General features: G+C 49.7%; 1 protein-coding gene across 1 annotated transcript; it reads left to right on the forward strand.

Moving 5' to 3' along the window:
* Positions 1–7473: 7473 nt before the first annotated feature.
* FOXG_14222 (uncharacterized protein) lies at positions 7474–11459 on the forward strand (the record flags this gene model as incomplete). Its single annotated transcript, XM_018394290.1, has 3 exons — positions 7474–8390; positions 8463–9479; positions 9533–11459. 3 exons carry the CDS (start codon positions 7474–7476, stop codon positions 11457–11459), a joined length of 3861 nt encoding a protein of 1286 aa, XP_018253917.1.
* Between the last annotated feature and the right edge of the window lie 2368 nt (positions 11460–13827).

Genomic DNA, 13827 nt, shown 5'->3' on the forward strand with positions numbered 1-13827 from the left:
GTAAAGTCTATTTACACTGTGAAATACACTGTATTTTAAGGTTTTATATAGAAAATAAAATAGATAAAAATCTTTTAAAAATATGAATTAGTATAATTAACTATACTAAGTATAGAAATATTTTTTTCAGATTTTTAGCTATTTTATTTATAAGTTAGAGCACTATAGGGTAGGCTGTTTTTATACTACACAGTATAGTGGCTCACTCGCTTGTCTGGCTCACTCGCTTATCATATACGTTAACGTGGTTGATAAGCGAATGCTCCAGACAAGCGAGTGCTCCACTGCACTGTATAACTAAAAATAACCTACCCTATAGCACTTTTAAGCTATAAATAAAATAGTTAAAAATCTAATACAAATATTTCTTATAATAGTATAGCTAGCTTTATTAAATTATATTTTTTAAAGATTTTTAGCTATTTTATTTTATATAGAAAAGCCTAAATACACAGTGTAAATATACCTTTTATATACTAACTATATAGGATTCTTTTTAAAAATATAAAAAAAATTAATGTAGCTTATTTTAAAACTCATATATAAGCTATTAAAATTATAGCTATTTTAAACTGAATTTAAGCTTTTTATAAGCTTTTAAAAACCGGATTTTAAGGTGTATAGGGTGGTGGAGCACTCGCTTGTCTGTGTCACGGGCTGGGCTCGGTAGGGCAGGTGAACGGGGAACGCTTCAGGCAGAATACGGTCTATTGCTACGGATAGGCACTGCAGGCAGGTCAGGCTCTATTAACAAGACGTAGCTCGAGGAGCTACGTTCAGGAACTATCTGGTCGGTAAACAAAGTCTCTGCGATAACGTATCGCCACGTGATCCGGATCTACCTTGTTAGTGGTCTAGGGTAGGCCAGTCTGGTCGAGCTGTGACAGTACCCCCCTCTCTTAGCATCGAGCTCTGTCGAGATAGGTCACTGTGGTCCAGGTTTATCGGGATATCTCCTGTGGAAGTTAGCCACAACCTCGGCGGCGTTCTCCACATAGTCTGCGGGGACTTCTGTTGGGTCTGCGTATCCAGCCCATTTCACGGTATACTTCAGTCTAGGACGGCCTCCGCGGCCGCGTCTGTCCCAGCGGGAATCTACGATATCTTCGACTTCCCACTCCTCTACTCCTTCAGCTTCGACAGGCGGCGGCGGGTCTGGATTCTGGCCCGGCAGCGGGTCGGTAGCGGCGGGCTTAAGCAGGTTTGTGTGAAATACCGGGTGTATCTTCATACTGGCAGGCAGTTCCAGTCGGTAGGCGTACGGGGAGATAACCTTCGTGATCTTAAGCGGGCCGATGTTCTTCCAGTCTAGCTTCTTCTGCGGTCTCAATGTCTTGATGTTTCGGGCGTCTAACCAAACGTGATCTCCTTCACGATATTGTCTGGCAGGTCGTCGGTGACGGTTCGCTTGGGTTTCGTAGCGGGCTTGCGCGGCTATACTCTCGGAGCGTAGGTATTCCAGTATCTCATTCATTTTTTGCGCGAACTTCTCAGCGTCTCTTGTGGCAGGTGTTCCTTTGACTGTAATTGTAGGCTCGAAGCCCATCCGCGGGTTGAATCCGTAATTCGCGAAGAACGGGGACATACCGGTCGTCTCAGACTTCAGGGAGTTCGCAGCGAACTCGGCCAGAGGGAGCCATCGGCTCCAGTCATCTTGTAAGTAAGATACATAGGCTCTCAGGTACTGTTCCAATATCGCATTTAAGCGTTCTGTCTGTCCATCGGTCTCGGGGTGATAGGCGGTTGATAGCAGCGAGTTGATTGATAGCTGCTGGGTAAGCTTCTTCCAGAACTCAGCCACAAATTGGGGTCCCCGGTCTGATATAATTGTATGTGGGAGGCCATGTAGCTTCCACACCTCTTTCAGGTAATAACGGGCGGTGTCTTCTGCATCACAGGTCCCTTTACAGGCGATAATATGTCTCATCTTCGTGAGGCGGCAGGCTATAATCAATATGGCGTCGTGTCCTTCGCTGGGCGGCAGGTAGGTGATAAAATCCATTGATATGTGTTGCCAGGCTCGTTCAGGTACCGGTAGGGGCTTTAGGACTCCTTGCCTTGCCTCTCGGGCAGGATTGGCTCTTCGGCAGGTATGACAGTTCTTAACCCATCGTTCAACATATGACAGCATTCCAGGCCAGTAGTAATCGCGGGAGAGTAGATCATAAGTACGGGCGCGGCCTGGGTGACCAGCTATAGGGTGTTCGTGGCTAGCCTTCAGGAGTGCGGTCTTCAGAGGGTCGTAATTCGGAATATAAACGCGGTCTCGGTATAGCAGTCGGTCTTGTATTACTTTGCATTCGGCAAGTGTGATCTTCGGGTGGCGTGGGGCTCCTTCTTCTAGGGCTTGCAGTATCGACTGTAGATCTTCATCGGTCTTATAGGCTTGGTCTAACAGGCGGCTAATGTCTTCTGGTAGCTCTAAGGAAAGGATGGGTTCCTCTATTGGTATTGAACCTTGTCGGTGCGGTTGTCGGATGCGGGCTCTCTGGACCTTTAACGGTGGAAGTTGCCAATTCTCCTTCTTCAGGACTACTTGGCTCTGGTGCGCCAGGCGCTCATCCCCCTCTTTAGGGAGGTCCTCTGACCTCCTGGTCAGGGCATCGGGCTTAACTCCTTGCTTCCCTGGTCTATAGGTGATCTGGAAATTAAAGCGGGACAAGAATTCAGACCACCTAGCCTGCCTCCTATTCAGCAACTTCGTGGTCGTGAAGTACTCGAGGTTCTTGTGGTCTGTAATAACTCTGATAGGTGAGGGTGCTCCCTCCAGTTCAGGTCTCCATTCTTCAAAACAGCGGATAATAGCCATCAGTTCCTTGTCGTAGATCTCGTAGTTACACTCTGTAGCAGTGTGCTTCTTTGAGAAGAACGCCACCGGGTGTAACCTTCCTTCGTTATCATACTGTGAGAGTACGCCTGCTGAGACATAATCAGAGGCATCGGTCTCAAGGATCACGTCCTTGGTCCAGTCAAACGGGCGTAGAATTGGTGCCGTTATAAAGGCTTCCTTTAACCTTACAAAGGCCTTCTCGCAAGTATCGTCCCATATAAAGGGTACATCCTTTTTTGTCAGTCTATTCAGGGGTGCTGTGAGCTTTGAGAAGTCACGGATGAACCTCCTATAGAAGTTCCCGAAGCCAATGAAGGCTTGTACATCTGTCAGGCAGGTCGGTGTTTTCCAGTTCTTAACAGTCTCAACCTTCGCGGGGTCCATTCTGATGCCTTCCTGGCCCACGATCAGGCCCAGGAATTTCGTCCCTTTCACTAGGAATTCGCACTTCGATGGGTTTGCGAAGAGCCCAGCGGATCTCAGCCTCTGGAGCACCAACTTGAGGTGCTCTATGTGCTCCTCCCGGGTCCGGCTGTAAATCAGGATGTCGTCTAAGTAAGCTGTACAGAATATATCCAGGTGCTCTCGCAGAGCGTCGTTAATATAACGTTGAAACGTTGCAGGGGCTCCTGTCAGGCCGAAGGGCATGACCAGGGACTCATATAATCCGAAACGGGTCCGGAAGGCCGTGAGGTATTCTTGGCCCTTCTCGATCCGGAGGTTGTTAAAAGCGGATACAATATCTATGCGGGAGAAGTACTTCATGCCGGACAGGTTGTTCAGGGATTCCTTGATCAGGGGTAACGGGTAGCGGTCCTTTACGGTGATATTATTCAGGGCCCTGTAGTCCACGCAGAATCGTAGCCCGCCGCCTGGCTTCTTGACAAACAGCACTGGGGAGGCGACGGGTGAAGAGCTAGGTCGGATGAATCCTTTGCGCAGGTTCTCATCGAGCCACTCTCGTAGAGCTGTCAACTCTTCTCGGGACATTCCATATAGCGGGCCGAAGGGCAGCTTCCCTCCGGGTATCAGTTCAATGTGGTGATCTCCGGCTCGGTGCGGAGGTAGCTTCTCTGCTTCTTTAGGCGAAAATACGTCCTGGAACTCTCGTAGTTCCTCGGGCAGTCTCAGATCCTCACTCTTATTCTGTAATGCTCTGTCTATCTGTTCCAGGGTGACAGCGAAGAAGCGACAGCGGGTTCTCCGGCTATATAGTCTGACAGCTTGTAGGGATATAGGAAGGATATCCTTCCTCCTCAGGCTTTGGGGAATGTTCTGTTCTAGCTGGCGGAGGAATTTCTTTGGGACGGTCTGTAGGGCTTTGATTTTTGTGGGCTTGGCTGGTGTATTACAGAACTTCTGACAGTATAGACTATTAAAGGTAAAGGTGTGGGCTGCGAAGCCTACCTGTGGATCGTGTTGCTTTAACCAGGGCATTCCTAAGACTATAGGATAGCTGGCTAGCCGGGTGACGTAGAATAACATATTCTTCTGGTAGTGGTCGGCGATACGGAGTCCGGCACGGACGTAGTGGGTGATCTGTCCACTCTCGGCAGGGCGGCCATCGAATACTTCTATTTCGAAAGGCCTCTTCAGGGGGCGGAATTGCAGGTTCTGGGACTTAGCCCAGCTTTCATCAATGAATCCTTTCCCTTCTGCTCCGCTATCTGTCATAGCGTAAGAAGGTATTGGTTCCTTTCCAGTTGATATTAGGTTAGCAGGTAAAATCATTAAGTTAGAACGTTGGTTCCCTTCCTCTTCAACTGGAATCCCATGGACCGAGGCGGCAGATAGTCTGATCTTCAGTGCGGGTGGTAGTGAGGCGGGAGCCTGCCGCCGACTTAGGACAGGCTCGCCCCGTTTTCCTGGTGCCTTCGTGAGTTGCGGGAGTCGGATCGGTCTAGAGCCGGGGATCTTGGAGAGGAGTGACGGCTATAGCGGTAAGGGCTCTGGGGAATAGCTGCGTGTCGGAATTTAGCAGGCCGGGTGTCGGGTTCAGGGCAGTCGCGGAGGTAGTGAGATGACGACCCGCAACGGAAGCACTGGTTATTCTCTCTGCGGTAGTTCGGGCGGATATAGCGGCGTTGATTGCTTAAGTCCATGGGGTCTCCGGCAAGCTGGGGATTCTCAGGGGGGCTTCGACCCCTACGGGGCGAGGGGGACTTCCTCTCTTGTCTCTCGGCCCGTGTGCGTGTAGGACCTACACGAGGTATAGGGTTCGACCTCTTAGGGATATAGGGTCGGCTCTTCTCACGGTATTCTTGCAGGCGTATATCCAGTTCCTTGAAGTGCGATACTAATGTATTATAGCTGTAATCGGCAGGGGGGTTATTCAGGAGCATCTCGGATAGCTCTTTCGATACGGCCTTCTCGAGGAAAGGGGCCAGGGCATCTCCCTCAAGGCCGCTATCAAGGCTCAGGCTCTGAAACTCGGCATAGAAGGTAGAGAAGTCTCTATCTCTCTGTTTGATAACATCTAGCTTCCGTCGTGCTGTTCTGGCTTCGTTCGGGTCCCCATAGGCGCCCTGTAGGATATCCAAGATATCCTGATAGTCTGGAAGGCGGCAAGCTCCCTTAAAGATGTAAGGTTGTATGAGCTTGTAGGATTCCTTGTTCAGTCGGCTATTCACATAAGCCATACGGCTCACTGCAGTCGGGTATCGGTCTTCATTAACGGTTAGTTTCTCTGTAATGGCATCACGGAAGCGGCGTAAGTCTGCGCGGGTAGCTTCAAACTTCTCAGGGTCGGGTAGTCGTTCTGAAAGGTAGGCGGAGGCGGTAGATCGGGTAGTAGGAGGCGGAGCCGCTCCCACAATCTCAGCTGCTTGCGTCTTAGCAAGGGGATCAGGCGTAGCGGAGGGCGTTAGGGCTGATACAGTAGGTAGTCTAGAGGCTATAGCTTGGCGGGCTTCATCCCGGGCCGCCTCTAGTTCCTTTTCTTTCTTATCAAGCCGGTCCTCTACCCATGACCTCTGCATCATGGCGGCGGACTTCTCGATCTGTACCGCCTGTAGGGTGTTCTGGAGGTTCAGGATTTCCTCTTGCTGGGTCTCGACCTGGACTTGGAGCTCTACGAGCTTCCTATCGGCTGCGACCTGGTTGGATTCCTGTTCTTTCATCCAGGCGTAGGCGTCGCTTAGGTATTGGTACCACTTATCGGGGTCCTCTGCATAGCATGCCTCATATTCGGCGCGGCTTCCTGGGATAGCGGGGGGAGTCGGGTGGGCAGGCATTGCGTTCGGCGTCCAATTGGTGGGAGCTACGTAGTGTCACGGGCTGGGCTCGGTAGGGCAGGTGAACGGGGAACGCTTCAGGCAGAATACGGTCTATTGCTACGGATAGGCACTGCAGGCAGGTCAGGCTCTATTAACAAGACGTAGCTCGAGGAGCTACGTTTGTTTGTTTGTTTGTATATTTTTCGTCTGGGTGGCTGTAACGAAGCCAGATCTCCTACTGGAGCAAAAGACGTGCTGAGCTAGCTAGGACCAGGGAAACCCCGCTTCCTTCACCATCCAGCATACCAATGGCACAAAAGTTACTTATTATTCAGTCCGAAGGACTTCTATTACGACGATAATTCAGTCCGAAGGACTTCTATTACGACGATAATTCAGTCCGAAGGACTTCTATTACGACGATAACTTGAAAGCATAACCTCTGCTCTCATTGGCCAGGCGTGTCTTATGTACCCACTCATCGGGGACTGGTCAGAATGTGTCTTGTGTCCCCACTCTGTAATGTCGGCCTGCCAACATCACACGTCGCCGCCAACGCCCAGCCCTTCCCCATTCTTCCTCATCAATCCGTCCCTTCAATCCAACATATCCATCATGGCTGATTTCATCACTTCAACGAAGGTTTGCAGGAATTGCAAGCGGGCGAAGCCGGAAGATCAATTCATGTCGAAGAAAAATTCTTCCATATCATGTGGAAGGCTTACGGTTAACTGTCTCGACTGTAGGAACCGGCAAGCCCCACGCGCCCCTAAGCGTACCGCAGAACATGCCGAGCTACCCCCAATACACCGAGAAGGACCGCCATTGATAGACTTGCAATTATGTACACCAGCTAACCCACAAGAATCTATTCTGCTGGGAACACCAGTTGCCACATCATCACGAGCAGGCGCGACGATTCCTTCCCCAGCAGGTCCCTCAATTGCTTCTCAAGAAGGCGTACAACTTGGGACGCCGATTGAATCTCCGGTATCGAGTCCGTCTCCTTGGCCGAGATCGGCCCGGGGAAGATATGCCCGCCAAGTTGTGCAGCCGCAACAGTCGGCTATCGAATGCCCGGTCATGGAACGTCGATTTTTCGAGCTTCCGGATCCTGACTGGATGCGTGATCTGTCGCATTGCCCGTTGTCTGATAGAGATAAGGAGCTCCTGGAGAAGTTCTGGACGGAGCTGGAGAACGACGGAATGGAACACTGCGCTCGCTGTCAGGAGACATGGTTTGATATGGGCTTGAAAGATGGCATTTGCAAGCGTTGCATTGTCAAGGACAAGAACAAAAAGGAGGACGAGCCTTGGTTTTTTTCAGCCGAAAATCAGTTAGATTTTGGCTTAATCCCTGCTTTCCTCCCCCAATTGACAATAGTAGAAGAGATGCTAATTGCTCGTGTTCATGTGTTCGTGAACGTCATGCAGGTTCGAGGGCAGCAGTACAAGTACCGTGGCCATATTGTGCACTTTCTCCGCGATGTTGGCAAAGTGTATCGCCAACTTCCCCTTCTACCTGTTGAATTGGATGTTATCCTGCTACGCCCTCCGAACGCAAGCGAACATGCCCAACTTAACCGTCAATTCAGACGCCAGTTCCGCGTACGCCGTCGTTGTCTTCAGGCGTGGCTGGATTTCCTGTCTCAAAACCACCCGGGCTACCGAGATATTACTGTCTGCCAGACACGGATGTCGGTGCTGCCTGAAGATGGCGATGTACTTGACCAGGTTGCTACTGCGGAATCCACCGATCCTCCCTCAGCTAATTTGGGTACTGCGGAGCATGACGATATTGAGCCAGACGAGGTTGATCAGTGCGCAGTGCCAGATCTGCTACCGGAGGATACAGAGATGGAAACATTACATTTGCACGTTCTCGGCGAAGAGCGCGATGAGCCGCTTCCTGTACGGCCACCGACGCAACAACGTCAGCTTGATATGCCAGACATTCGGAGGACGCCGATCAATGAGTTCAACCAGTCACAGGCACTCCTGTCCCTAGCTTTTCCAACACTATTTCCTCGCGGTCAAGCCGATTTCGTTGAGCCAAGGTTACGGCCTATCAAGTATGCGGACTACATACAGCATGCCCTTCGATGGCACGATGGCAGATTTGCCCGTCATCCCACATTCCGGTTTGTGGTTTTCAACACGCTGATGCGAGCACAGGCACGGGCGAAAAGCGGCTATTTCGTCAAGCAATACCAACAAAGGCAGGGCCTAACAACGCGAGATGATCTACTCGAAGCTTTCCAGAACCCCGAATCTGCAGAAGCTCAGCAGTTGCTCAATTCGATCAACCGCCAGACAGCACAACTTCGCGGGACACGCCCCTATTAGTACCGAAAGCGTCGAGAACTTAAGTCTTACGCCTACAACCTCGACTATCCTGGTGCTTTTATTACATTCAGTCCAGCAGACCTACACTGGAGAAGCCTATATCAACATTTACCCCAGTTTCAAGACTGGCAGGAGCTGCCCGAGCAACAGCGAATGGGCATGTCTAGCAAACTTCTCAGGGACAACCCACATATTGCAGCCTGGCACTTCTACAGGCGGTTTGGCTTATTCAGAGATATCGTTCTCAAGCAGAAATTCAACGTCACTGATTATTGGAACAGGTACGAATGGCAGGGTCGTGGGAGTAGCCATTGCCATGGCCTATTCTGGATGGACGGTGCGCCCGGTGTCGACCTGGAAAACGAGGATGCACGTAAGGAGTTCGCCCGTATCTGGAGATTCCACGTCACAGCTTTCAATCCTGAGCCAGCTCGAGTGCAACAGCAGGGAGAAGGTAACCCGTTGGCTGTAAATCCCTTACAGCATCCCCTGACGTTTCAATGGCTCTCACAGGTTCTGAACCGCTGCCAACGCCACCATTGCAGTGATGCATACTGCCTACGAAAGAAGAAGGGTTCAGAAGAGATTTCTTGCCGCTTCTTCTTCCCGCGAGACACGAGAGATACGGCTGAGGTTGTTCGACGACAAGGACAATCCTACTTCTCCTTCGAGGCGGCCAGGAATGACAGCCTTATGAACCACTATAACCGGTGCCTGAGTCTTGGCTGGTTAGCCAACATTGATATCTCCCCCTGTACAAGCCTCCAAGCTGTGATTAATTATGCAGCCAAGTATTGCAGTAAGATGGAGAAGCGGACTGACAGTTATGCCGGCCTGGGGCGGCAAATCTTGCCCTATGTCTCCCACCAGAATCCACTTCTATCTTTTGCCTCGCGTCTGATGAACAAGTTGCTTGGTGAGAGAGACTTTTCGGGACAGGAGATCTGCCATATCTTGCTCAACTGCGAGCTGCAGGAGGGTACCCGTGTTATAAGAGCCGTCGATTGCCGTCCCTACGAGCAACAGGGACGGTCGCTTCGCCTCCAAGGTGATCATGACGAAGGTGAGGTCGTTGGAATATATGAGAAGTATCTTTCTCGCCTTCCCCTTTATGAAGAACTCACTTATCTCGACTTCCTAGCCAACTGGAATACAAGAGGGATGGGAGAAAGTGGACACGCTGGAGTCGTCAAGCCAAGCCTCGCGTGCTATACTACTTCCCGCGGTACAAGTCCAATCCCCGACATCACCAATACGATGATTTTTGTCGTGTGAAGCTAATGCTGGCTCATTCACATCGCGATCCCAGCGAACTACGCAAGATCGACGGCATTAAGTATGACTCGTATGCGTCTGCCGCTGAAGTCTGTTATGCGAACCACCAGCACCCTGATGACTATTATGGCACACCTGACGCTGAAGAACGTCGACCAGATCCGGACGAGTTCGAGGAAGAATTTCACGAGCCTGAACTTCTAGAGGAGGACTGGCTTGAACTTGCCCGCCAGCTTCCCGACTGCCCACCAAGCCAAGAGGCAATATATCTTCTGGGTCGACGGGATATTGATATCCGATACGACTGGACGCCCCATGTCGGCCGCTACGCTGACCCAGGAATCGTTCAAGGCGACTATTGGCGCCACTTCATTGAGCAGCATCGTCTCTATATGGATGTTGAAGACCTGCCTTTAGACGTCCGTGATACGCTCAACCCGGAGCAGCGTGTAGTATACGATAGCTTTATTGGGCACTTCCAAAGCGGCAGCGAGGAGCAGATTCTACTCCATGTTGACGGTGGTGGTGGGACAGGCAAGTCCTACATGATCAAAGTCCTGTCTTCGCATCTTCAGAGGCTTGCAGGTAACCGGCCCAGTCCAGTCTGGAGAGTTGCACCTACCGGAGTTGCAAGCAACCAGATCATGGGGACAACATTACACTCTCTCCTCCGGCTACCCGTGGATAGGGCTTTTACAGAGCTATCCCCAGCAGATGCTAATGCTGTCCAGAATAAGCTACGCGACGTCAGGTATCTTGTGATTGATGAGAAAAGTATGTTGGGTCTGCGTCAGCTTTCGTGGATCGACAAACGCCTTCGCCAAGTCTTTCCTGGCAGAGCAACCGAATTCTTTGGCGGCATGAGCATCATCCTCGTTGGTGACTTCTTCCAGCTCCCGCCGGTTGCGAACAAGCCTCTCTACTTTGATGGGCCACTCAAGGACCTGCATGAGGTCTCTGGCCAGACAGCATATAGGGCATTCAACCACACCGTCTTCTTGAAGAAGGTCCAGCGGCAGCAGGGCGATGACCAGGCCGGCTTTCGTCTCGCGCTTTCAGAGCTACGTGGTCTCAAGTTGTCCATCGAATCATGGAAACTCCTGAGCCAGCGGGTGCGGGTCAAGCTAAGCCAGCGCGAGGTAGATACGTTTGACGCTGCTCTTCGTATCTATAGTAAGAAGGCTCGTGTTGACGAGTACAACTACGAGCACCTCATCCGCTTGAAGCACCCAGCAATCAAAGTCATGGCGAAGAACATTGGTAATGGCGCTGACAAGGCAACATCGGAACAAGCTGGCAACCTGGCTGGCCAGTTTCCGGTATGTATTGGTGCTCGTCTCATGCTAACCCAGAATATCTGGCAACCAGCAGGTCTAGTCAATGGCGCCCGAGGAACAGTATATGACATCGGTTGGGCCTCTGGTGCTGATGCACATCGTGACCCGCCATGTGTCATCATGATGGTGATGGATAAGTATGCCGGGCCGTCATATTTAACCACAGACGACGGGCGCGAGGTAGTACCCATACTCCCAGTAAAGCGAGACTTCTTTCTGGGGACATCCGCGTGTACACGAAAGCAGTTCCCACTTATGGTATCATATGCCATTACGGTTCACAAGTCACAGAGCATCACGGTGGACAAGATGGTGACAGATCTGTCGGAACGTGACTTCCAGACAGGGCTCAGCTATGTTGCAGTGTCCAGAGTCAAGACGTTAGACGGGTTAATGATTGATACCCCTTTTGAACGGGCATCTCTCCACTATGAGAAGCTACCTGATGGCAAGTAGAGTTCCATCGTGTTATTTACGCTTAATGCTCTGCGAGCCCTAACAGTGTAGTAGGTGTTTTGATGAAAGTCCGCGACCAGGATCGACGCAAGAAACAGCAACTTGATCAGCCACTATTCCAATCTCTTTTTTCTTTATGATGTCGCTGTAGTATATAGACTGCGAACAGAAAGGTCGCGATCATGCACATGCCGCTTCACAGAGCGACGTACACAGAGTCATTAGTATAGAATATCACATCATAGAGATACATCCTTCGGACTGTATTACACCCTCCCCACCTCCGGTGAGCGTGTCGGCATATTTTATTGATTAATTAGTAAGATATAACGTACACGATAAGCGAGCGGGACAGACAAGCGAGCGGGACAAAAATCTCAGCCTTCTTAAGATAAATCGCAATAAAAACACAACAGACCATCTGATCAATTGAAATTAACTACTATACTCATTTCCAGAGGCCTCAATACCCTCCTGACAGGTTCTTGCATTATGCCCAGTCTTACCGCAAGTCCCGCAACGCCGAACCCTCGGTCGCGCCGAACTTCCTTGACCACCACTTCTCGATGATTCGGCCAATACCTGTGTATCTACATCCATCTGATCAATTAGATCCTGACCTTCCTGTATAGTCATACTCCCTCTGTTCTGTAGGCGGGTTCTTTTTGCCCTACGCCGCCGGCTAAGTATTTCATTTGCCTGTCGAAGCTCTCGGTTCTCAGCTCTTAATAAGGCAGTCTCATGCATATTTCTCTTTACTGCCTTAGTAAGGGACTGAAGAGCTTCAAGAATTGACTCTGGGGAGCTACTATGATGTCTTCTGATTCGTCTCTGAAGGTATTCAGACTGAGATCCAGCCTCAAGAACTGTTCTTGGGGTCCTTGAAGTCCAAGCTTGAGCTTGTTGGGCCTCCTCCTCAACAGGCGTTGGAGTCCGTAGCTGCACATCAAGCTTTGAGATTACAACTTCCGGGTCAAAAGGAACAAGACCAGCTCCTCTAAAGCCCCCCTTGATATTTGCCTCAGTCATAGTCAATTGAAAGGCGGCATAAAAAGCCGGGAAGAACTCGGTCTTGGAAATGTGGGTTATAGACCTTCTGATCAGTTGCTCTATTTCTCGACCATATGCCTTTTTCAGCAGCCCAAAGCACCCAATATCAAGGGGCTGAAGTAGGTGGGAAGAATGAGGTGGCATACAGAGCGTGATAATATTATTCTCCTCACAGTATATCTGGAAGTCGGCCGAATGGTGGCTTTCGTGACCATCAAGGATCAGAAGACGATAGGCACCAACTGATCGGTCGGTTGTACATCGATCAAAGTGCTTTAGCCACTTGAGGCCTGTTTCGTTATCTGTCCAGCCATTTTGGGTCGTGGCGATAGCCCAAGTGGCCGGGAGGTTGCTTTCTCGGTACCAATTAGCAAGGTGATATTGGCCTGCAACCACAATGAATGGATCAATCGCCTGACCTTCTGCATTGATCGCTTGGATTGCTGTAACCCATTCCCGGTTTCCAGGCTGGACTGATTTTGGCCGTCCACGCCTTTCTGAGCTAGTAATAACTATAGCGCTTGATATCACGCCCATTATAAAGCCGGTCTCATCAAAGTTCCAGATATCATCTGATCGGATGCCATACTTCGCGATCGTATTCTGTACGAGCCTAAACCAATTGCGAATAGCGATTGGATCTTCGCATTTGGCCCTCTGATAGTCATATTTCCTCTGAAAACGCGTCTTAAGCTCTGGGTGCCGCTTAATAAAATTGATAGTCCAGCGCTTGCCAACTGGTGACGCATCGCGATCAGCAAGCAGTCGATTCGCCATTTCTTCAACATCGCGATGCCGGGAAGGAAATCCTCGCGAATCTAGGTCAAGGATATACTGGACTATAACCTGTTCCTCTAGATCACTTAGTTTCCGTGAGTTCGGGATACAATCGCTGCGAGCTTGTCTGCCCTGTGATCGGTAGTGGAGGGTCTGGAAGTAAACATTATAGATCTTTGCGGCTCGTCGCAGACTTAATTTAGGGTCTGCCTGATAGGCCTGAAGTGCAAGAAGTATTCTAGCTTCATTATTAGATTGAGACATATTATTTGGTTAAGAATCAATTAATCAGATAGTAATAATGTAAGATGAGGGATTTTTGTCCCGCTCGCTTATCGTGTACGTTATTATAATTTATATTAATTCTTTTATATTAATTTAAGAAGTATTATAAGATATTTTTAAGGCTAATATAACTACCTTATTAGGTTCCTTACTTATAATTACTTATTAATTATTTATTATTATACCTAGGTAATTTAAGATAAAAGCTTTAGAATTATTATAATAGTTAAGAAGCTAGGGAGGGATGATAGAAAAT

Source organism: Fusarium oxysporum, chromosome 14 (genome assembly GCF_000149955.1).
Source record: "Fusarium oxysporum f. sp. lycopersici 4287 chromosome 14, whole genome shotgun sequence".
Classification (NCBI taxonomy): domain Eukaryota; kingdom Fungi; phylum Ascomycota; class Sordariomycetes; order Hypocreales; family Nectriaceae; genus Fusarium; species Fusarium oxysporum.